This window comes from Ochotona curzoniae, unplaced genomic scaffold (genome assembly GCF_017591425.1).
Source record: "Ochotona curzoniae isolate NIBS_2020 unplaced genomic scaffold, NIBS_Ocur_1.0 contig_908, whole genome shotgun sequence".
In the NCBI taxonomy this organism is placed as follows: domain Eukaryota; kingdom Metazoa; phylum Chordata; class Mammalia; order Lagomorpha; family Ochotonidae; genus Ochotona; species Ochotona curzoniae.
The window spans coordinates 8,243,083-8,268,163 of record NW_024466607.1 but is presented as its reverse complement, the minus strand read 5'-3'; the positions used below and the strand labels follow the sequence as shown (position 1 = coordinate 8,268,163).

At 51.4% G+C, this 25,081-nt stretch overlaps 1 protein-coding gene across 2 annotated transcripts in view; it reads right to left on the bottom strand.

The window, feature by feature from the left end:
* Positions 1–260: 260 nt before the first annotated feature.
* The window catches only part of RUVBL1 (RuvB like AAA ATPase 1), a 37,286-nt gene continuing 12,465 nt past the window's right edge, over positions 261–25,081 (bottom strand). The window contains exons 4-11 of one of the 2 annotated variants that reach the window (XM_040995305.1): positions 23,007–23,158; positions 19,833–19,922; positions 18,888–19,037; positions 16,411–16,474; positions 14,965–15,163; positions 5,588–5,690; positions 1,637–1,728; positions 268–758 (exon numbers count right to left, since the gene is read on the bottom strand). In XM_040995305.1, the coding sequence (XP_040851239.1) occupies positions 599–758; positions 1,637–1,728; positions 5,588–5,690; positions 14,965–15,163; positions 16,411–16,474; positions 18,888–19,037; positions 19,833–19,922; positions 23,007–23,158 (1,010 nt within the window). In that variant the 3' untranslated portion in view covers positions 268–598. Of the gene's footprint in view, positions 759–1,636; positions 1,729–5,587; positions 5,691–14,964; positions 15,164–16,410; positions 16,475–18,887; positions 19,038–19,832; positions 19,923–23,006; positions 23,159–25,081 lie in introns of both variants that reach the window. The other variant, XM_040995306.1, reaches the window with a different exon arrangement.

Here is a 25,081-nt window from a genome sequence, read left to right as displayed (position 1 = left end):
AGGTAAACAACAGGTCTCCCACCTCACACCTGTGGCATGCACCTGCTGACTTCCTCCCAGAGAGACAGCACAGGAGCAAGCAAGCTAAGCCACATGACCTCAGCCAGGTGGCCAAGGTCAACATCACCAGACACAGGTCACGTTGGTTGCTACATGACAGAGCACCTGACTGGCCATCCCGGAAACTGTCCCAGGCGACAAGCACCGACGGAGACGGCCAGGTGTGATGTGTCCAGGATGGGGTCCTGGGATGGAAAAACGACGTCTGGTACAATAGAGAAAACGTGACTATGGCATAACTGTGGCAAATGTCACACTCCTCTAAGATGTTAAGGTTTCTTTTCTTCTTCTTCTTTTTTTTAAAGTTAAAGCAGACAGAATGTCAATGTCATGAAAATAACCTATAAGGATTTATTAGAAAACATGGTGGGGAGTGGGCGTGCATAGGGTTCCTTCCAAGACACCTCAAGAGAAGCTACGATAATTTAAAACAGCAACGTGTGGTTCCATGCTGAAGCAGCGGGGCCCCGACCGCCGGATGGGGCCAGGCTATGCTCGCCCCGACAGGCCAGCCCAGGCAGGCGCACGGAGAGCCACATCACTTCATGTACTTATCCTGCTGGTCAGCCAGGACCTTGGCCGAGGACTTGGCATCGTAGAAAAGCTCGCTGATCTCCTCGACGTGCTCCTTCTCGATGCTGTCCTTCCCATTGATCTTGGCAAGCAGGTTGGCTGGGGTCAGCAGCTGCACTGAGTACCTGCGGCGGACAGAGCCAGGACAGCAGTGACACCAGGGTCCCAGAAGGCAGACCCTCCCCCATCCAGGTAGGTAACACGGATGCCAGGCAGACATAGCAGAGAGCTGTGATTTTTCAGACAGCCGCGGTCACACCCCACAAGAGGGACCAGGAGCCACCAGGGCCACGGACGCACTGCTCTCCATCCTCTCACAGCCCGGCAGCTGTGAAAGGCACTGACTCGGGGCCTCACACGCCGACACCCGCAGGTCCCCGGCAGGTAACGCCAGGCTCCAACAGGGACATCCACACACACACCTGACTGCAGGCCACGCCCCAAGCAAGGCAGGAGAACTGTCACTGTGGTGCAAGCTGCCAGCCTGTCCCTCTCCTCTGCCAAGGGGACCTTGTGTGGAGGGTCTCCCAAGGGGGACTCCAGCTATTATTGTCACGCTTGCTTTTTTTTTTTTAAGATTTTATTTTTATTGAAAGGTCAGATACACAGAGAGGAGGAGAGACAGAGAGGAAGATCTGCCATCCGCTGATTCACTCCCTTAATGGCTGCAATGGCCAGAGCTCTGCCAATCCGAAGCCAGGAGCCCAGAGCCTCTTCCGGGTTCCTATGTGGGTACAGGGTCCCAAAAATTTGAGCCGTCCTCGACTGCTTTCCCAGACCACAAGCAGGGAACTAGTGGGGAAGCGGGGCCGCCAGGATTAGAACCAGTGCCCATGGGATCCCGAAGCGTGCAAGGCAAGGACTTCACCTGTTAGGCTACCGCACCGGGCCCTACTGTCACATTCTTAACATCACCCTCCAGACAGAAAGAGCCAGCACAACAGAAAGAGCAGATGCCACCCTGTCCCCAGGAAACCATAACAGCACCAGGGTGCCAGCTCACCTCAGAGTCGTCTTGGTGCCAATCTCTCCCAGGTGGTTTAGGGCCTCCTCACTGATGTTGATGCCCTCCGTCTGGGCTCGGATCTTAATGATCTTTTACGGGAGAAAAAGACGTAGCAACAGTGAGCCGCAGTCCCTCAGAGCGCTCGTCATGTGGAGGGGCGCTGCCCAGGCCGTGGGCCCAGCACTGCTGTCTCGGCCTCCGGGTGGCAGGTGCCACCTCACGGCCTGTGTGCAGGGGCCACCGCCAGCCAGGGAGCTGTGCCATTCCAGCCGGAGGATGGCCCCTGCCTGCCCCCCGGCTCCCCAGACAGCTCGGGCCTCTTCCTATTGCCCCGGGCTCCTTTGAGGGCTCCACCTGCCTCTCCAGCGTGGGCACCACTACCCTAGACTGCTCAGGCAAGGAAAGACATTTCTCATTTGCTTGATAAATACGATGGTTAAATCAATCAAAAAGTTACTTTTAAGATTTACCAGGCCTCATAACATCACCAGGAGATATCTAATCTATCAAGAGGAAGCTGACGTTTGTTGCAGTGCAAGATGTGCGGGCCGTCGGAGGAGCAGGCAGGCTGGCGGCAGGGACGCTGCGACACGGCGGCACCGGGCCCCGCAGGCGCAGCGGCACTGAGTGATAAGGGGCAGCGGGATAATGATGTTGTGTGTTGTGCCGCTGAGATAACTCGAGGACTTCGAGCCTCATATAATACAGGAATTTTTCACTCTGGCAGCTTCGTAAACAAGATATCAAGAAGCCCTTGTTTAAATTAAAGCCATAAAAACACACCCGGGGCAGAGGCTGGGAAGACTGAGTCCCAGCCACAGCCCTGCAAGAGGGCGCAGGAGGGCGCAGGAGGGCGCAGGAGGGCCAGGGTCCACAGGCATGCTCCTCATTGGAAGCAGGTTGTCCGTTTTCAGCCTGGAACCCCGAGGCAGGGGGTGGCGTCCTGTCTGAGAACTCTGCTAGGGCTGGCCTAGCCTGTGGGTCAGCTGCAGGTGGGAAAAGGCCTGCCACAGTGACCCAGTGGGCAGGGGTGGACAGGCCGGATCGCACCCAGAGAGGCTGTCCCTGCACCCCAGCCTCAAAGCCAAAAGGTGCTGCCAGCAAAGTTTTCCCTTATGCCAAGACAGGCTGGGAGCTCAGATTTTGGTGTGACTTGTCCTGATCTAAATGTGGGCAACTTGCTCAAACATCTCACAAGCAGGTGCATTGGTCAGGAAAATGTGCTGGGAGGCCCGGGAGTGAGCTCCGCTCGACGCACTCAGCTTGGTGGAAAGGGGCTCTACTGCCTGAGCTCCTAAGCCAGAGCCGCTGCAGAGCGGGGCCCTAGGAGCTAGCACGTGGCCCTCGGACAGTTGAGAGGAGGAGCCAAGGATAGGGGGCCTTGCTGTGCCCCGCCCCGGGAGCACGGCTTCTGACTGACAGCGGGAGACTTGGGAGAGTGCTAGGTCCCACCAGCCACTCTCCTGGGGACCTGGTGACACTCCAGAGAAGCAGACACTGAACCCTGGAGCCTGGCCAAAGGAGAGCATCAGCTCGGAGTCCTGCACGGAGCAGGTGGCAAGGATGCCAAGGCTCGGCTTCCGGGATGCAGACACACTGTTCTTACTCTCCCTAGAGCAGGTCAGAGCAGTCACGAGAGTGCCGTCTCAGACTGCCTGAAAACAGACAGTTCATAAATGAGATCTTTAATCATTTAATAACCCTCAGCGATGGTTTATGAGGGTGTCAGCCCTGGTGGCAGGGTCCACAAGTTACAGAGTTTGTTGGTTTCAAAACCTGCCCCTGGCTCTAGTCAAAGTGCTGAGGCTACCCCTTGGCCAATGAGAACAAAGCATGGGGTGCCCCCAGAGCCAGTCCCTCCTCTGCTACCTCAAAGGGGAAGCCTGAGAGAGGCCCCCTGCCCAAGCCAAGGGGCTGCCCTGCAAGCCACTGCTCTGGAAACACAGCAAAGAACATTCCAGAGGTACTTGGACTGGAGCACTGGGGTCAAACAGAGGCAGAAAGGGTCGCCTGGCGCCAAGTGGGAGTCCTACCTCCGCCACTTACTCTGCATGAACACGATCTACGGTTACTGTGAGGCTGTTGGTTAAAGACCCCAGAGGTGTCTATGAAATTCAGGACGCTTTTAGCAGTGATGGGAGGTGAAGAGGAGGTGATGGTGAGCCCTGGGATCCTGCCACTATTCCACAGAATCCTACAACAGCCTCACAAACAGGAGGAGGCAAAGGCCGAGAAACACAAGCCATTCAGCTGGCAAATGGAAGCCACTCCACGGCCACGGCCCTTCCCGGGTGCTTCACTTCGCCCCACAAAAGATGCTCCACGGAGAGCAGCAAGGATGGGGAAGGTTTCAACACCACATGGGGCCCTAGGTGCTTGCTTCCGCTTCCATTTCATCAATGTCTTAGCTTCCGTCTGCCATTTAACCAAACACTCTGGAGCCATCAGCACCACGTCCTAAGTCATGAGCTACACTATAACTGCTTCAGGACTCTGTAAACATGGACATACACACTCAGCGCATGGTTGGTGGCCCTTCTGGGTGCTGTCACTTAGAATGCCCCACAGGTGACGGGAGCACGGCCAGGGGAGACCCAGGAGCCACATCCACAGGAGACGCTTCTAGGAGGGAGGCTTCTGGCTAGCACAGGTTTTAAAATCAGATGGCGCACAATCCAGCCTGCCTGGTCACCCACTGCCACTGACTGGCGTTCTATGGTTAGGCAAAATTACTTAGCCTGCAGTTCAATGTCATCACATTTAAGAGTGAAGTGATCACGATTCTGCCACCTCCCATATTACTAGGGACCAAACAGAATCACACTGGCAGGCGTGCCCATACCAGTGCTGTCCTGTGGGGAGCAGAGAGGGCCCAGACACACCCGTGTGTCCCTGTCTCACAGTACCCCTTTGGCCACACAAGAGGCCCAGGAAGAGCCCACCTCGGGGCAGGGGCAGGAAGAGCAGGGAGCGCAGCATATCTGTCTTAACAGGACAGGGAGCGAGGTCCAGCCCAGCGCTGGGCAGATGCCCCAGGCCAGTCCGGTCTGCATATGGGACTTGATGCTCAAGGATCCTGCCATAAAAAACAAACAAAGAGTCGGGGACTGGAATGATACGTGCAGAGTGTGAGGCAATGCTTACACACTGTTGGTATGCAAGCCCCAAGCCAAGCCAGAAGCCAGCTCCCGCAGCGTCCTCGGGATAGGCCTGGCCCCGCCCACCCTCATCGCCCTCTAAGCCAAGGTGACCATTCACTCCCAAGGACCTCTGTGTGTGCACCACGTGGCCGGCACAGAGGGAGCTGCTTTCAGAGGGAGGCCTCCTACAAGGCCCACCTCACCAATCCCACGTCCAAGTGCTCATCTCAGCCGTGTGACACTCCACCTCATCTCTACAGACTTGGCACCAGCCCTCCAGCACTCTGTAAGAAAGCCACACGCCTACCTTCCCACCCTCCACCAACCCTGACTGCTAAAGCCCCAAGAGCCCAGTATTATCTGAACTGCTCTGACAGGCCCCCAGTTGACACACCTTGAGGGCTGGCCAGCAGGGTGCTCCGTGCCTTATCCCCTAAGCAAGAAAGGCCATGGGCAGTTTGGCCTGAGTACCAAAAAGCTTTCATTTTCAGTAAATCACGTTACTGCCTCCTCTGTTTAGGACTGTTGGCCTCCCTAATGGTGTCACTGAGTCCCTGTTCTCACGATCCTGTCCCTAAAGCTTGCCAAAAGGGAACTAGCAAAGGGGAAAGCACCAAGACCCACAGGGAGCTAGGGTGGAGACATATTTACTCAGCTCAATTCTTCTTCCAGATCCAGCAGAGCCAGGACGTGCCAGGGGCCAGGAGCTGGCTGTGGGATGCTCCATTACTGGCTGTCTTGGCACAGAGCCCTCAGGAGACACGGCAGCCAGGAGAGGAGGAGAGAGCCGGACACGAGGGAGGCTAACCTGCTTCATCTCCTGCGGAGTGTACAGCATGGTCCGGATGATCATCACTCGGTCCAGGAGGTCGAGCGGGATGCCGTGAGGGGAGGTTATATCCTCGGTGCCCCTGCAAGGACCAAAGTCAAGGCCATCACTCAGCTTCTCTCCGACAACAGAGAAGACATGGGAGTGCAGGGGGAAAGACACTCTGAACCACAGAGTAGACTGTCCTGAGAGAATCCGAGCCAGAACCAGGTGGAGTAACGAGGCAACCTAACCGGGGCAGCCATCTGCTCCAGCAGTTAAGCTGCTGGCAGGGCAACTCCGTCCTGTCCGAGCGCCTGGCTCCACACCCAGCTTCCTGCACACTGCGGAGGGGCCAGCCAGGGCCCGAGTCGCCAAGTTCTTCCCACCAGCACGAGGTGACCCTGCTTTCGACCTAGCCCCAGACATTACAAGCCTGAGGGGAGTGAACCAGCAGATGGGAGCTCTTGCAAAGAAATAAACAACCAACTTTATTATCTTAATAACTATCAAGATCATAGGAAACCTAAGAGAAAAAAAGTTTACGTAAAATCACACTAAAACATACCCTGAACTTCCGTCAAACTTGACGTTTCTGATTTTATGTATTACATAAGCACGACTTTTCTTTTATTCATGTTACTTATTTCAATGTTTAGTATTCATTTAACAATGTAGTAAATAACAAGTAACAATTCAAATTATTGAGCATTTAGGTAGTTTCCAACTCTTGCTGTTATCAGTATTATTCATGATTTATTTTTATTGGAAAGACAACTTTAGAGGAGAAACAGAAAGATCTTCCGTCTGCTGGTTCACTCCCCAAGTGGCCTCAACAGCTGGGGCTAAACTCCTGAAGCCAGGAGCCAGGAGCTTCTTCCGGATCTCCCAAGCAGGTGCAGGGTCCCATGGCTTTGAGCCGTCCCAGACTCACTAGTAGAGAGCAGGATGGGCAGTGGAACAGGCGAGACACAAACTGGCACCCATATGGAATCCTGGTGCAAGGATTTAGCCACTAGACTACCACGCTGGGCCCTATTCAACTTTCTGTAAACTATTTAAACACACAGCCACAACCATTCCCTCAGCAACTAGTACATACAGTGTCTATCTGAACGGCCACACCATTTGAATGGATGTCCTAATTCACACAGCTATATGCAGATGGACTGTGGAATCTCACAGCTAATTCTTAAATATTATACCATTCTATCGGTTTAAAAGAATAGGCAAAGATTAATATGCTTCAATTTGCATTCCTTCTCCAACTAATAGGGCAACTGAATGCTTTCCCTTACATCCTTTATTTTACTTCTTTTTCAAAGCTGCTCAATTTCAGCTGTTCAAACTCTTAGCCAAACTACGGGGACCAAGGGCTCAGGAAAAGAACCCTGAAAACCCACCACACGGGCATCAAACGTGTGTCGGGCTGGACAATGGGCACAGGCTGGTGGCACCCTGCCCAGGGTGTGGAGACGGTGGTGAAGCCACGTGCTATGCGCTTCCACCTGGGCTCTCAGGAGTCACAGTGCCAGGAGATCTATGTTGGGGGTGATGGCTGGCATTCTGAAACTTACTCAAGACACAAGTCTTGGGCAGAGTTAATCACAATAAAGAACAAGGCACATCATCTGGACTTCATTGTTAAATTGGTTCCAAAGACAAGTAACTCTAAAAATACAATTCAGTCAATAAGAAAAAAATAATAATAATAAAACAAACAAAAAACAACAAAAAACCCTATCACCTGAAACCCTACCTGCTAAACTGAAACATAAATGTGCAGTTATATTACAAAATGCTAATAAGTACATACTAGGCACAGCAGGTACTGAAAACACCTCAAGTGGGGGAAGCTAGACATAAAGGGGTAGATGCTGCCTGATCCCACGATAGCATGCAGCTACAGTTGTAAATTCAGACAGGCTGTGGACCGGAAGTTTGCATGAATCTGGAAAAGAGACGCATGGGACATAAGGCTCAATAGTCTCAGAGTTTCCAGGTTGGAGCGATGAAAAGTCTTGGAAATGGGGATGACAGCTGTACAACACTGTCAATGTAATTAATGCCAATGAATTAAAAATAGTTAAAATGGGGGCCAGCACTGTGGCACAGTAGGTTAAACCTCCAACTGTGGTTACCAGCCTCCCAAATGGGCACCAGTTTGTATTCTGGCTGCTCCACTTCCAATCCAGCTCTCCGACAATGGCTCAAGTGTGTGGGCCCCTGTGCCTATGCTATGTAGCAGACCCTGATCCACCTGCTGGTTCTGGTCCGACCCGGCTCTGGCCACTGCAGCCATCTGGAGGATGAACCAGCAGGTGGAAGATTGTGTCGATGTTGCTCCCCCGTCTCCATAACTCTGCCTTTCAAAACAAAAAACGAAATATTTTAAAGAAATGATTAAATGCAAAATTTTTATGTTATATTCATTTCACCACAACAAAAACAAATTAAAAAGAATAAAATGCTACATTGATGAATAATTGGTACATTTAACATTAACAATAGGGAGGGCTGGCACTGTGGTCCAGCAGGTTAGGCCACTGTCTACAAAGTTGGCATTACATATGTGACAGTTCAAGTCTTCAATGAATCACTTTGGGTTTTTTTTTTTCCCTAAGAATTATTTATTTTTATTGCAAAGTCAGATATACAGAGAGGAGGAGAGACAGAGAGGAAGATCTTCCACCCGAAGATTCATTCCCCAAGTGAGCGCAATGACTGGTGCTGCGCTGATCTGAAGACAGGAGCCAGGAACCTCCTCCAGGTTTCCCATGCGGATACAGGGTCCCAAAGCATTGGGCCGTCCTCAACGGTTTCCCCAGGGCACAAGCAGGGAGCTGGATGGGAAGTGGAGCTGCTGGGATTAGAACCGGCGCCCATATGAAATCCCAGTGTGTTTAAGGCGAGGACTTTAGCCACTAGGCCACCGCACTGTGCCCAATGAATCACTTTTTTAAAGATGTATTCTATTTTTTTTTTTTAATTGGGAAGGCAGATATATAGTCAGAATAAGAGACAGAGAGAAAGATCTTCCATTCTCTGGCTCACTCCCCAAGTGGCTGCAACGGCTAGAGCTGAGCTGATCTGAAGCCAGGAGCCAGAAACTTCTTCTGGATCTCCTACATGGTTACAGGGTCCCAAGGCTTTGTGCAACCCTCAACAGCTTTCCCGGGCCACAAGCAGGGAGCTGGATGAGAAGTGGAGCAGCTGAGACATGAAGTGGCACCCATATGGGATCCCAGCAGATGCAAGGCAAGAATTTAGCCAAGAGGCTATTGCACTGGGCTCAGGATTTGTCACTTCTGATCTGGCTCCCAGCGCCTGGGAAAGCAGTGGAGAGCGTGCTTGGTTCTGTGCGCCCTCAGGGGAGACTCAGCTGGGGTTCCAGGCTTCTGGCGTCAGCCTGGCCCAGCCCCAGCCACTGCGGCCATTTAAGGGACCAATCAGCAAGTGGATGATCTCTCTGTACATCTTAAAAATAGGGAACCAGGCTTACAGCAAGTAAAAATATTAATTTTAATTTTAATTCAGCCATAAACATTCTTAAAACATTAAGAATTATAAGGATAAAATTCTACCATTCCAAATGTTAGCACTTTGCATAACGAGTAGCTTCATGTTAAGCAAAATAACCTTTCAAAACTACATTTATCCTTTAGTTATTTGATTCCATTCAAGCTGTACGTATTTTTTTAAGTCTTATTTGGAATTCAGAGGAAATCTTAAAATCTATTTTGTCACATTAAAATATCCCAAGGACAAAAGCATCCAAAATTCGACAACACCCACAATAAATCATCTTCACTGTAGACAGGATAACAAATAAGAAGAGTTTTAGTGACAAAAGGGTTATGAAAAATGAAGTACTCTACCTCAAAAGAGCAGATTTTATAGGAATACATTAAGAAAATTTCTTAAGAGTTTTGAGTCCATAAAACTAGGAATTTAAGCAGAAAGTCTATTAAAAGGCTGTTGAAGACTGATAAACATTTTCAGTAATCAAAGAAAAGTTTGGCCGGGGAGGGTGTAGCGGGCTATCAGAATGCCTGGCTCGAGCTGCTGGTCCACCCTGGGGCCAGCACACCCGGGAAGCATTGGGTGGTCCCTCACGGCCTGGCCCCCTGCCACCCACAAGGCAGTCTCGAATGGAGCTCCAGGCTCCTCGGGAAGATCAGATCTCTGTCTTTGTCTCTGTTTTTCAAGCAGATGAAGATAAATAAGAAAACATTTAAAAGAGGGGCTGGCGTTGTGGCACAGTGGGTGAAGCTGCTGCCTGCAATGTCAGCATCACCATACGTATGTGGGCCATGTCATGTGCCGGCTGCTCCACTTACAATCCAGCTCCCTAATAACGGCCTGGGAAAAGCAAAGGAAGGTGGTCCTAGTGCTTGGGCCTCTGCTGCCTATGTGGGGGACGCAGATGAAGCTCCCAGCTCCTGGCTTCAGCCTGGCCATTGCAGTCAGCCAGGCAGTAACCAGTAGACGGATCTCTCTGTAACTCAAACATTAACAAATAAATCTTGAAAAAAAAAAAAGTTTAAAGAAAACCTATTTTAGATTGATCTAAACATAAATCTTACATATAAAGTTTCCTCTAGAAAACATGTTAGGTGAAAATGTTTTCCAGAATTCCATCCTACACAAGGGGCTGGTGATGTTGCTAATCTCATGCCAACTGCACGAGATCCACTTACCAGTAAATGCCCTGTTGACCAGAGGGGCTCTCAGAAGGGGCAACCGTTGTTTCATGAGGTGACCATAACAGTCACAGTGTACTACAGAAACTGCCCCAAAAATGAGCTGCAACAACAATCACTACATTTAAGGTAGAACAGATTTATTGTCCTGTCTCATACATTCAGTCTGGCTTTGGCCAACCTTCTACTAATTTTAACATGGTCCAAATTGCTATTGGTGGGCCTCGCTCAGGTGCTCAGCTCGACTGCGAGTTCACAGACCCAATTCCCTCTGGAATGCACAGGGTACACCTGCAGCAGTAAGGCCAACAGGGCTTCCGGTGCAGAATTCTCTAGAAACCCCCACGCGTCTGCAAAATGCTGGGCTCCTTCACTTTGGGAAAGCAAGGTTTCTCCATTGTGGCACAGTGATGTGTGGGACCAAATAACTGTGTGTGCAGGGCCTGCGTGGTGCATTGTGGGAAGCACAAGCAAACATGCATGGGCTCTGACCGCTGGCTGCCGACGGCACCTCTAACCCAGGGCAAGTAGGAATGTCAGATGAGCCAGGGACTGAAACTGACCCTTGCTGAGAACCCCTGGGTGACCAGAGCAATACGGATGGCACAGAGCTCCCCACCACACAGAGCACGCACCCCTCCGGGGGAAGTGAAGCACAGCTCACCACATCCACTTACATTTGCCTCAGTGAACATAGTGCCACTTGGTATGAATGCTTGGCATGACAATTCAATGAAAAAGGACAGTCTTCCACAAATGGTTCAGAGACAACTGCATGTTCACACCTGGGCTAAGTCCTTCCTTTTACCACACACAGAAATTAATTCCAAATCCTAAATCTAAATTTAAAAGTAAAAATTATAAAATTCAGATCTGGTTCCATTGGCTAATCCCAAATTTTCCAAGTGCCAGCATCTCATATGGGTGCCAATTAGTACCCTAGCAGCTCCACTTCCCATCCAGCTTCTGCTTGTGGCCTGGGAAAGCAGTCGAGGATGGTCCAAAGCCTTGGGACCCTGCACCTGCATGGCAGACCTGGAGGAAGCTCCTGGCTTCAGATCAGCACTGCACCAGTTGTTAAGGTCACTTGGGGAGTGAATCATCGGACAGACGATATTTCTCTGTCTCTCCTCGTCTCTATATATACCTGGCTTTGCAATAAAAATAAATAAATCTTAAAAAAAGAAAAAAGAGAAGAAAAGCAAGCCTCCTCGTGCTAGCACAGACTCAGCTCCGTGCGCTCAGCCAGCAGGGCGCAGGCAGGGAGTCTCAGTGCAGCCCAGAGGGGATGCAGCGCAGCCCACAGCACTCAGAAGCCTCCACCTGCAAGGCTGGCATCTCAGGCAGGTGCTAGCTCATGTCCCGGCTGCTCCACTTCCAAACCAGCTTCTTGCAAATGGCCTGGGAAAGTGAGAAATGGCCCAGGCATTTTGGACCCTGCTACTGACGTGGGAGAGCCCGCAGAAGCTGCTGCCTCTGGCAGCAACCTGCCCCATCCCTGGCTCTTGCAGCCGTCGGGGGAGGGAACCAGCAGATGGACGACTGATGTCTCGCTCCCTTTCTGCAACTCTTCCAAATAAATAAATACATCTTTAGAAAGAAAACGAGATCTAAAGCCATCCTCCTGGGATTGTGCCACATCCCAATCTTCTCAGGAAAAGTGACCCTGAGGACCTCAAGAGTGGGCAAAGTAAAAAGGGACAATGTGGAGCCTGCGTGTCTCCCTGGATTCCCAGAGATCTCCTGAGGCAGATCAGCCACAGACCACACCGCGCAGGGACACGGGATCAGCCCCCAACGGCCAGTACTCCAGGCCCGCTCACGTGAGCACCTGGCATTCCTTTCAACCCTGCAACTAACTCTCCAAGATGCTGGTACTCCCTCGCTATTCCTGAGAAGACAGTAAGATTCCTGAGTCAAGGAACTGATCCAAGGCCACGAGCTTCCAGGTGACTGCAAGGCCTGTAACTCCCCTGTGGGAACTAGGCTGGGTTAGAAATCAAACCCCAGAAAATAGAGGCCCCCTCCAAGTGGTCCACAAAGACCAATTCCACAGAGAGCAGGAGATGGCAGGAGACCAGTTGGAGGCCACGAGGGCCAGCAACTCTATGTGGAAAGGGAAATACCATGACAACTACACTGTCACCCACCAGCTGCCAGTGCTCCAGACTGCCCTGAGAGCCCATGCTGGCCCTTCCCAAAGCACCCTCCCCACCAGCAGAGGGGGCCACTGGGCAGTGAGAAGGCAGGGAAGGCAGAGCCTCAGGGCTCTAATTCTGCCAGCAACAGGTCCTTTCCAGCGGCCTGGGCAGGACACCTCCTGTGTGAGACAGCAGGCAACCTCGCCTGCCCATGGCGTCCTCGGGTGTCCTGGGATTAATGAGATGTCCAAACAGCTCTGGACAGTCTGTGACCCAGAAGAAACATTCCGTTAACAACACTTCCCCTCTGATCCCAGAAGGTCAAATTTGAGTCTGGGACATGAGGAGGCTTGGTGGCAGCTCCCCTGTGTGTGTTGACTCTAACAGAAAGGATATCAGATGCTGGCAAGCGGGGCGCACGTTCCGAAATCTCATCCTGGTCCGTGCTAACCAATGCTAGAAGCACAGGCTCCACCACCCACACCCAGGCTTCAGGCCCCAGCCTCGTGGCCGAGCTGGGTATCCTCTGTGCCTTATTCCTCGGCTGAACAACGAGAACACCAGGCCCTAGCTCCTCACGTTTGCCTGGTCCCACAAGTGCTGCTCAGTACATGGTGGATGGCAGTTACCACTGTTAGGTGGACACTGCCATCACCATTATAGCACGTTTCCACCACGACTCCTCTAGAGCAACCTAGCCCTAGAACAGGGACTTGACACCCTAAGAATCTACCTCCTATTTGGGCAACTGCTCCCTGGCAACAAATTCTCACAACTCTAGCATCCTCTGGTCAAATCAACCTGCACAAAGCAGGCCGATTATCCGGGTTCTAAGCGCAAACTCACCTTCCTGTGCACCTCCTCCCAGAGACCTCACTCCTAGGGTTAAGAGAACTGCCAGGCTCAGAGGCCGTGTGCTGGGCTGTCAGCACCCCGAAGGCAGGAAGCCAGTTGGCAGGGCTTCCCAGCAGGGGGCGCCATCTGTCCAGGCTGAGCTGTCACACAGGCATCACGACTGGTGAGAGCCTTCCAAGTCCCACAGCTGAAGGTTTTGGGCCCAGAGAGGCCAAGTTCACCAGGGAAAGCGTTCATGTGGGCCTGATCCCCAGACGCCTCCTCAAGAGCCATGTGCCTTTCACTAAGATCTGGCCCTCTCTCCAAGACTGAAGGCCTGCTGTGATGGCGGGCTGGGCTAGCCGTCAGAAGCTGCCAGGCACTCAAACCCTAACTGCACAGGAGGGTAACCACTTGAGAAGATGAAGGAAAGCCCTGTTATTGCCACACTGCAGTGTTCGCAGCTTCCCTGCGAGCCCGCAGGAGTGAAAGGCAGGGGCTCTGGGCAGTCTGGAGTCCAGGCTTCTCTTCCAAGAGCCAGCAGAGAAATCATTGCAGCCTGCCATCCTCTGGATGTGAGTCTCGCCAAGTCAGCCGCGTGGCTTCCAAACTCAGTTTGGCTCCAGCTCCATCTCGAAGCACTCATGGACCACAGGGTCCTATAATTTCCAGCACCCTCTGGGTACGGCGTCTCTGCCCCATGCTTCAGGCTGGCAAAGTGGCTCCTCCTCACTGCCCCTTCACGACAGAGACCAGGCTGTGCCAGCTGACCAGAACCACAGAGAGCTAAGAGCAATGAAACCTTCAAGGACTGGGAACGCTGACACTGTGCTTGAGATGACAAAATGTTCTTGGGGGTCACCAGCCTACCACATGCTCGGGGGCAAAAGGACCCCACGAAGGACCCCTACCCCAGCTCTGGGTCCATCTTGGCATTCACTCTCCAAGGGTCAGCACCTGACTTTTTTGAAGGCAGGCCTAAGGTGGCAGTGAGGAGACACAAATATGCCCACAGGCCTTATAGAAAGTCTGACATAGAAAGAAAATACTGATTTTATTAGCAGAAAGACCTGGTTTCTTACCCTGTACAACTCTGTCATCAGCTGAAAAACAAGCTTGTATAAGGACCAAGGAAAAGGAGTTTACACAGGCAATGTCACCAACCCTACCTGACCCTCCCTTGCATACTCCAACTGCTGTGGTAAACTATGATTTGGTCCCTGAACTTCTGCAGTTTAGTTACTCCTCAAAGTCTTAGTCAACAGCACTAAGAGGGTTAAGACTGAATCTAACATGATATTTGCAGGTAGGGTCTTCGTGAAGCAATTTGATAGAACTGGGTCCTTAGCGGCGGGTGCCCATGGCTCCTAGGAGCTACAAACTGACACGTCTTGTGTCTCTCACCACACGATGCTCCTGCACATCTGAGCCAGCCAGCAAGAATGCCAATCAGGGGCCACTGCAGAGGCGCCCGCCTGATCTCTGACTGGACAGAAAGCTGGCTTTACAGCTGAAACCCAAGGGGAGATCCTCCTAGTCAGAGACAAGGCAGCCACTGGCTTTGGTGACCATGGGGAAGCAAGCCTCAAGGCAAGGCCTCTCTGCCCATCTTCTCCCTTTGCCTTCACCCTGGCTCACAAAAAGATGACTTTACAGGGATTCTGAAGGACAGATGGGAGGTGGGGGAGCTTCCTAGTACCTGATGACACAGTTGCCTCGGTTGGATGCGAAGATGACGATCGGGGCGATAGAAGATTCTAGGGCCCGGTGCAGGTAGGTGAAGCACTCAATGTCAAGCATATGGACTTCATCAACAAACAGAACGCCTGGAACCAGCTCGGCAATGCCCTGGTCGATGTACTTGTTCACCACCTTGTTAATTTCCCCTCGAAGTTTGTCTAGGAAGGAGATGGCAAGAACGGGTACACAGGGTCAGTGGGCATCAGACTGGGACAGGGGCTCTTTTCTCACACCTCCCCCCACTGAATTCAATCCAGATCCAAGCCTGGAGCCTGGTCTTCCTGCTGGCTGTGTCACTCCAGGGAGGGGACGTCTCAACTCCAGGCTTCAGTGTCATCATTTGAAAACGGGTAATCACACAAAACGGCACTTTCCCCTGAAGCTGTGAGTGGGACAGTTTGGAAAATGGCTTTGACACAATTTTGCATGGGAATGCCTACAAGGGGCAGGCACTTCTCCACCTGCCTTATCTCACACCCACCCAATCTAGCTCCCCCTGATCTAGACGCTGGCCCTGGGTGAAATGAGCTTTCATATGCAAATTCTCCTGTTGGTACTCAGAAAATGGTCTTTTCTTTTGGCCCTGTGACAATGCTTAGGTTAATTAACTTTCAATCAAGTGCCTAGACTAAGGAACAAGGTGCATTCAGAATCCTGTGAGGGGGCAGTGGAAAGAGGCAGAGCAGTTACATAACCCATCTAAGGTCACAGTTCTCACTTTGCAAACAGCTCCTGGCCGCCTGTTGTCAGGAGAGCTGCTCACACAGACAGGAAGGCTCAGGTGGCCTCTTCCACTGGTTAGAGGCAGGGCCTGTCAAAAGGGGACGCACATTCAAAACTAGGCTGAAACAGAAACTACCTGTGGCCAACACACCGTTATCAGATTGCTTCCCCGGCTCAAATTCTAACAATAAAAATTACCTTAAGGTTTAACTAGCATTTTTTTTTAAAGATACTAATGCCATAGGTGGCAATTAAGAAAAAGAGAGATAGAAGTTAGAACGAGAAGCTGGGAGAAAAAATTCACAGGTCCACATGGGAACAGCAGCGTTCCCGGCTTTGCGAAGAACTCCGGAAGCTGGGACAAGGCTGGCCCCACCACAGCACTGGAGCCTGGGCACAGCTGTGGCAACACAAGCTCTGAGACCTCAGAAGGACCCAGACAGCACGACGACCACCACCACCACCACCACCACCGCTGTGGGGCCAGAGAGCACACAGTGTGCCTACATGCAGCCAGAGGTAAGGGACAGGGTCAAGTTCTGAGCCAGGAGGAAGATGGGACCTGCTCCGAGGTGTTTCCCCTAAGGAGGGGTCACTCTCCCAGGGTCTCCTACAGCCACATCTGAGGGTCCAGGGCCCTCCAGCTCTGCACCCAATTCCCTGGCCTTGCTGTTTCTCTTACCTGTGATTTCTGTCTTCTTTGGTTTCATTAACTGGCCCATCATGGACAGAATGTCTTGTCCTCCCTGCACAAGAGAACAGTTTCGCTCAGTCACATAGAGACAGGATCCCGAGGGGTGAAGACAAGGAAAGTCTGAGAAACTTCTGAACACACAGGAATATCTAGAGGTTCCCCTAACCTGTAAGGATCAAACAAGGAGCCAGTGCTGTAGCAAGCTGTGCTGCTGCCTGCAGCGCCGGCACCCCATGTGCACCCTGGCTCAGGACCCTGCTCATGGACCAATGCTTGGGCCCCGCACCCACATAGGAGACCCAGTTGCTCCTGATTCCTGGCTTCGGCCTGGTCCAGCCTTGACTGCTGAGGCCATCTGGGGAATGGGTAAATGGATGGGGGCTCCCTCTCTGTGCAACTTCGTTTCAAATAAATAAATGTGAAATAAAACAAAATCGTTTCGGGACAGAAGCCAAGGAAAGCATCCTGTCTCTTGTCCAGCTGTCTTTTTTCCAATCCCCGATTCTTTCACTAGCCACAAAGCTGGGCGGGGAACCAGCCCTGGACACACACGAACCCTTTAATGACCCCACGCTTTTGCACACTGTAGCCCTCTTGCCAGGAATGCCCACTCCCGTTCCTGGGAAGTTTCCAGTCAGCTGCTAAGTGCAGAACAGAACCTGTGGGATGTTTCACTCCAACCAGCGTCATGTACTCCTCCTGATGTCCCTGCTACCTTGGGACATAGGGACTGTGCGAGCAGGACGGCAGGCCAGTTATGTTCCCATGTCTCGTGACTCCACTCAGCCATGGGGTTGGATCGAGGTCCCCAGCCTGGAGCTTGACAGCAGTGAGCCTGGCCCTGTAGACTGGAGGACTTGGTGAAGCTTTACCACTCCCTGGCACCCTCCTGCCAGCTCCTAACATAGGGATCAAATAGAGACTGGGGTTCTGTCGTGCACCCAGTTTTAGTGATGCCCTGTGGGTTACCAGGTCCTGGGAAAGAAATGCTCCCTCAGGGCTTAACAGCTTAGGCCGGCTAATGTTTCCTGGCTACTTCTTATGCCTGTTTCTCAAAAAACTCTGCCAGTAGAAAAAACTCAAAATCAAGGAGTTGTAAATCACAGGGAAACCAAAAACCCAAAGTGATGAATTAGCCTTGCTGGTTACTAGTCAGGCACGGAGCAGCAGACCATGTGCCATCCAAGTCCCAGCCTGGCAGTGTGCCCAAGTCAGAGGCACCCAGGGTGTCAGGCTCGGGAGAGCCACCGCACCCCTTACTCCCCACCCCGGGCAAGAGGACTGCCAGGGGTCTACTACTGACCAAGGCTGTAAGAGACAGAATCCCAAAGGGTCAACTTTCAAATCAGAAAATCCACTATTTCCCGAGATTGGAGGAATAACGTCCTTTAGGATAAAGATGAAACCAAACTGCAAGATGCCCACGAGGGACAGATCTACTGTGTTCCTTGGAATTATACATTTCCCAGACATGTCATCAAGTGGCACAGACTTCCCTACGTTTTGTCATCAAGCTCTAAGTAACCATCTTCTGCTTAACGTGAGCAGCAGCACACAGCCCCAGCTTCAAGCTGTGAGATGGGAGCCTTCGCTAAGCAAAGCAGACACAGCCTTGTCAAGCTTTCTGAAACCCAGGCAAGAGCTGAGAACACCCCTGCCCGCCTGCCACTAACACTCAGAATTGCTAGCTAGAGCTGCTGCTGGCTAGAAGCCACAGAGGAAGCTGGCTAGCTCAGGGCCAGAGCCTTGGCTGGGATAAGACACAATACGCCAAAATCGTCTATGATGAGGGCATTCGAATCAGAACAAAGGAGCCCCTTGCAGCATGCAATGATGCTAATTGCTAAACATCACAGATAGAAAAGGAGCTGCTACTTCAGAAGCAGTGGCAAGGCTGACAACACTAGAGCTTGGTGCACACACAGACTAGTGTGTGACTCATGGCCTGGGGTTCCCTGCACACACACACAGACTAATGTGCAATTCACAGCCCAGGGCTCCCTGCACACAGACTAGTGTGTGACTCATGGCCCAAGGCTCCCTGCACACACACAGACTAGTGAGTGACTCATGGCCTAGGGCTCCCTGCACACACACACACACACACAGAGACTAGTGTGCAATTCATGGCCCAGGGCTCCCTGCACACACACACAGACTAGTGAGTGACTCATGGCCCAAGGCTCCCTGCACACACACACAGACTAGTGTGTGACTCATGGCCTGGGGTTCCCTGCACACACACACAGACTAATGTGCAATTCACAGCCCAGGGCTCTCTGCACACAGACTAGTGAGTGACTCATGGCCCAAGGCTCCCTGCACACACACACACACACACAGAGACTAGTGTGCAATTCATGGCCCAGGGCTCCCTGCACACAGACTAGTGTGTGACTCACGGCCCGGGGTCCCTTGCACACACACAGGCTGGTAAGCAGGTAGGTCATGCAGTCGAGCTGTACCTGGGGTCGCGCGTTAGCCACATCTAAGTCGTGCAAGGTCACGTCCTGAATGATCTCCTTCTTCTTGTGCACGTCCCCCTTTGGCAAGGGCACATACTCTTCAGCTTCAAGGTCGAATTCTGTGGCATAAGTATCACATCTGCCTTGCCTCTGCACAAAGACAGAAACATGAGTGCCCGGTGTGCCTTCCCTGCCAAGTCCCCAAATGGCACGGCACTAAGTGAGATAAAGGTCTCAGTTCCCACCTGCTGGCCTGACAGCCTACTTGAGAAACTCCAAATATGCCCACTCCTCGGCTGCCAAGCGAGGGTGCCTATCTGCTCATCACCGGGCTCCGAAAACTCAGCTGAAAAACACCTGATACTTTCTGCGGGCATCTCCACCCCACCCCCGCACGTCTTCTTTTAACTGTATGCAATTCCCGATAAAGGGCAAATCCAGTAGATTAGCTGGAGACGGAGCGGGCCGCTCAGACTCTTTTGTAGGTGGGTGATTTATTGTAGGATATGAAGTATTATGCTCATCCATTAACCAGTGAGGAGCACTGTACAGGACACTGAAAATCAGATAGAAACAGAATGCCAACGAATGCAGCATTCCTTCCCACATGCATATATCTTGGGAAGAAAATACCAAAGAGATAAAAGGAAGATTAAATGCACTGCACATTTCAATTTGAAAGTGACTAAAGTTGTTTTGGTTTCTCACCCTGCACTCCCCCCGCCTCCGAACAGGTTTTAGTATTTTTCTAACAGACTGTCTGTTTTAATCATGAGAATGCTAAAGAATGAAGATAAAGAAAAAATAAACTCTATTATACACAAAGGGACAACCGCTGACCTTGCACCAGCCTGGCCCCCAGGCCAGCCCTCCCCACGCCCCACAGCCTCGGTCTCAGGGCGGCAAACCCGCCCGAGAGGGCACTTCGTCTCGGGCACGTGTTACCTTCACAGCTCCGCTGTTGGCCTCGATGTAAATCACATCTCCAGCCTCCACGCGCTCTTTCTGCAAACTTTCAAAAATGCTGGGGTCCAGCTGGAAGAAAGAGGAGGCGGATCAGAACCCCAAAGCATTCTGTTCCTGACCCACTAGCTGCGTGGAGAAGGCCACGCATGTGTCCATCGGTGTGCTAGGATGTGCCAGAGTGCGAATGTGTGAGCATAGAATGAGACTGGACTCAGAGACCAAGCGTGCCAGGCATGCGAGGGGGACGGGGCCAACTACACTTAGGACTGGGGCTGTCTCTAGCCGAGGCCCACAGCCCTAGGGATCTTGAGATAGCTTTATCTCTCTCCGATTTTTTTTTCCCTCTTACATTCTCCTCCCCTTGGCTGGTGGCAGAACTTTCTGCACTGAAGCCCTTGCCAACACCTGCTTACTAGTCTCACGGTTGGCACCCTGCAAGGCTGCGATTTCAGTCAAAGTTCACTGAGCTGGGCTTCCTCGCCCACGTAACGGCATCCCGTTCCAATCACACACATAGGACGTTCCAAGGGCAGTATCACCCAGGATCAGTGGCGAGCCTCTGCATTCCAACCCCAGAGTGCTCAGCTTGCTGACATCCAGGACTGGGAACGAGCACACTTGGGCAACTGCTGCTTTGCTCTGCATCTTCCAGACTCAGGCTACCCCAACTGGGACAGGACTACAACTATTAAGGACTCCGTTACTAGATACCTAAGTTGAACTTCAGGAAGAGCCACATTTTTTCAACAATTGAGCTTTGTCTCAAATAAAATAACCCTGAGCTTGGTGAAAGAAGCCAGACACAAGAGAACTCTCACATTACATGATTCTATTTATACAAAATGTTTCCCAAAAGGCAAACCTATGGATACAAAAAGTAGATTAATGGCTGCTTGGGGCTGTGGGTGGGAATGAGGAGTAACAGTAAATGGACATGTTTCTTTTTGGATAATCAAAATATCCTAACACTAGATTGTGGTGATGATTACACAACTTGAATTACTGATTATTTAAAATTGTGTCTCAGGGCTGGCACTGTGGCTCAACAGGATAATCCTCCACCTGCTAGCACAGCATTCCATGAGGATACCAATTCATGTCCTAGCTGCTCTATTTCTGATCCAGCTCCCTATTTTTGCCCTGGGAAAGCAGAAGAGGGTGGCCCAAGCCCTTGGGTCCATCCCTGCACCTGCATCAGAGACTCGGAGGAGGCTCCTGCCTTCCGAGTAGCTTGGCTCTGGCTGCTGAGGCCATTTAGGGAGTGAACCAGCAGTGGGAAGGTCTCTCTCTGCTCTGTAATCTTGCTTTTCAAATAAAAATAAATTCTTTCAAAACATCAAAATTAAAAATTAAAATTTTATCTTGACAAAGCTGTTACAAAACCTTCACAGCAGTAAACCAGGGCTCAGCTTCTCACTGGAAAATAATGGGGGATGGAGGAATGGGGGTGAAGGATGAGGGATGGCGGACGGAGGATGGGGGAATGGGGACCTCCTGGCCACTCTGGCACAAGCCAGAGACCCCACTGCAGGTGGGAGAACAGGTGTTGCCAGTGGTGGTCCTGTGCCAGGGCTCAGCAAGCCTCATACTTCCACGTCTGTCAAGTGCTTGAGCTCCTTCTATCCAAACATCTGTACACATGCTTTAAGTAATTAGAAGTAGTCTTTCTGGAAGAAAACTCCATCTTCCTTATGTTATTTTCCTAGAGAAGCTGTGCAGAACAACCTTATGGATGGCTGAAATTTAAACTAAATGTCTATTTTATCTACCCTACAATGGAAAGGTATGCGTGTATTTATGTGTCTCAAACATTTTCATACTGGCCAATTTACCAAATGAATTGAGTGAAGATGTAATTACTGGCAAGGTGGCATATTCCACTATGAAACTGAATTAATGAAGAACAGCAGGGATGAGGGGGAGGTATAAAAGGTATTTGCAGAGACAAGCTTCTGAGATGGAAACCTTGTTAGGAAAGAGAAAAATGGCCTTTGGAAGAGGTGACATTTTTACGATCTCCATAAAGCAGTGACCAAGAAACAACCTTATAGAATCAAAGAACCATAAAACTGCAGGACGGGGTAAAGATGGAGAAATTACATGGGCGGTTTACCAGTTTATAGATGAGAAAACTGAGTCCCAGAGAGCTCAACTCACTTCCAAAGGTCACACATCAAGTTGGAGGAAGGACAGCAGAGTGGGGAGGACTCAGAGTCCACCCTGCCGCTTAACTAGCCGCATGAGCCCAGGCTAAACGCTACATCTCTTTTGCACCTGCCATCCCTTCATTTGTAAAACGCACCTACAGACAGCTGTAAGTAAAATATTTGTTGAAGCCCTTAACCCAGGGCTTGGTGCTATAACAACTGAGACACAGGGGTACTGTTGCTGTTGTTATTATTATTAATAGGAAGGTAAGCATGCAAGCTATAGCTGCCCCATTTTGCTATCTGAAGGCTTCCATGCTAACACTAACAGCTACGACTAACGTCACCAGGCAGGGTGCCCAAGTTACAAGTTTCATCTCTGTAATTCTGTGAGATAGGCCATTATTATTCACATCTAACACACAAAGAAACAATCCCTCAGATGTTAAGTCACCTATTTAATGTCCCTCAGGATTCTAACTCCAAAATTCACATTCTGCCCGTAGGTGCCCTGCTGCCTGCCTTCGCAGCGCTCACGGCACAGGTGCCTGAGGAGGAGCGTAGGGCTCTATCCAGCACCACCGCTCTCTCTGGCAGAGCTGCAGAGCCTTTCCTGAGCAGGAGCATCCCCTGGAGCGGCCTCAACAACCAGACAGCTGTTTTGGGCAGTGACCATCCCCTGTCACAGCTCTGCCCAGGTGACTCCAGGCTGCTGCTTCGGGAACACGAGCGCTGGTGGCTGGGAAAAGCTCAGGGCCTCTGACGTGTGGCCACAGGGGGTGGTGCTGGACCGAGGGACGGTTTCCTAACTACACAGCTCACACTTCCTTGAGTCAATACGAGTAAGAACCACCTTCACAGAGTGCTTCACACAAGCTACAGCTTTTAAAGCCTAGTGACGTCAGCCCCCGAGGGCACCGCTGAAGACAGGGGGACCTGCACAGGTTACACAGCCTGCCCAAAGTAATGACAGACTCAAAAGGAAAGAGCCCACACACATACTCACTTTCAACTGCTTGGTTCCTTTGGCTGTCTTGAGTCCTATGATCACGTGGCTGATGGTTTTGCCATACCCTCCCATGGGGTTCTCTGTCTCACACGGAGTCAGCTCTGTAACTTCGCCTTCATAAACTTCCTTGGTCTCCTTTATCCGCAGTCCTGGAAGAGACAGCAGATGGGCAGATGGTACTGGGCAGCCTCTTCTACGCCCAGTACTCCCATTTACACTTTAACAGCCAGTTCAACCCAAACCGCCACGTCCCAAGAAGTGACAGATCAGCACTCATGACATGCATTCCAGGGGTCACCCTGTGCAAACAGAAGCACAGCTGCAGGTGCCACTTGAAAATGCAGAAAAGCACTTCTATATCAATCTTCAAAGGGGACTTTCTACTGCCAAAGTCAGAATTAGACTTACCAGCCAGAATTCCCAACATTGTTTCAGATATCTGCTGCTGCTGGTAGTCAGGGCAATGCAGCTCGCAGCTCTAAGCCACCACAACAGAGTCCTGGCCGGCCACACTCGTGTGCTCGTTCCCTGCGTTTCTGACTTCACAGAACGTAAGCTACTACACATCTTCCGACACCATCAGGCCCTATTCCGTAAGAATTAGCTGTCACTGCCAACAGCAGGAGCTACTCAGCTCTGCTAGCTGTTCTGGGCCCCTGAATACCCCAAGAAGAAATGCCCAGGGCAGGCACTGTGGCACAGCGGGTAGAGCCACCACCCGCAACACCACGTAACACTGGCAGTGTAGCAGAGTCGCGGCTACTCTGCCTCTGATCCAGCTCCCTGCGAATGCGCCTGGAAAAGCAACAGACGACAGCCCAAATGCTTGGGCAACTGCATCCATGTGGGAGACACAAAAGCTCCCGGCTCCTGGCTTCGGCTTGGCACAACCTCAGCCACTGAGGTCATTTGGGGACTGAACCAGTGGATGACGACCACTCACTACCACCCCGCCTCCCATAGTTTTGCCTTTCAAATACATAAAATAAATCCCTTTTTTAAAAAAAAGGAAAGAAAATAAGCTGCCCGTCACCCTCTGCTGTCTGCACTGGGGCGCTCCACCAGCTTCCCAGGCTGCAATCATGCACCAATCTGCATATCGAGATGCAGAACATCTGTGAAGCATTTCGTTTTTACTTTAGAATGTGGTCAGTGAAGATAAAATTTTCTCCTGCTTCTAAACATTACCCACAATAGAAGTTTCCATAAGTGTGATAACTATCTAAGAGTTATCAAATTTAGCAGAAGACCTCTGTGTCTCTTTATCCGATGTTTCTGAGAAGTGCAGCAGCCTTTTTGGCCTATGCCAGGAGCTGCTTCTTGCAGCCTCAGTGAAGATTTATGCCTTAGAAAGCCCCTCGCACACATCCTTCCTCCTCCCTCACCCCCAGATACTCCCCTGTCGTCCCGTGCTTACACTGCGCAGCCCCAGCACAGCGTGACGCCACCACCTGGACTCCGGGCCGGACTTTCTCCAGGCCAGCCACACCTGATGGGGTCCATCTCACCACAGACACATGGGAACCGATGAAGGAATAGAAGTCACCCAGGCATGATGAGAGAGTTGTCACCAGGCAGACCATCTGCTAGTCAGAAAACGTGCTTGCAGATGCCTTCCTGAGGTCTACACACAGCCTGGGCACTCCAGCAGTCTGCTAGACGCTGTCAGGGCCTGTACTGTTAACCCCTTGACCTTGGCACTGGAAATCAGGAATGCTTCTCCTCTCCAAAGTCAATGTTAGGTCGTCTTTCCCCGATGGGTTAAAGGGTACAGAGCTAGGGCTCACGCGGCACAAGGAGCTTCTGCAGCTGTACTTTCCTCAGGACACTGTCCAGGGCCTGACACATGGTCCAGTGGCTATGCCTCGCCTTGCACCCGCTGGGGTCCCACATGAGCACCAGCTTGTGTCCCAGCTGTTCTACTTCCCATCTAGCTCCCTCTTTGTGGCCTGGGATAGTAGTAGAGAATGGCCCAGGCGGCCTTGGCTGTTTCGCCACTTGGGGACTAAACTAGCTGACGGAAGATCATTCTCTCTCTCTTCTCTCTGTAAATCTACCTTTCCAATAAAAAT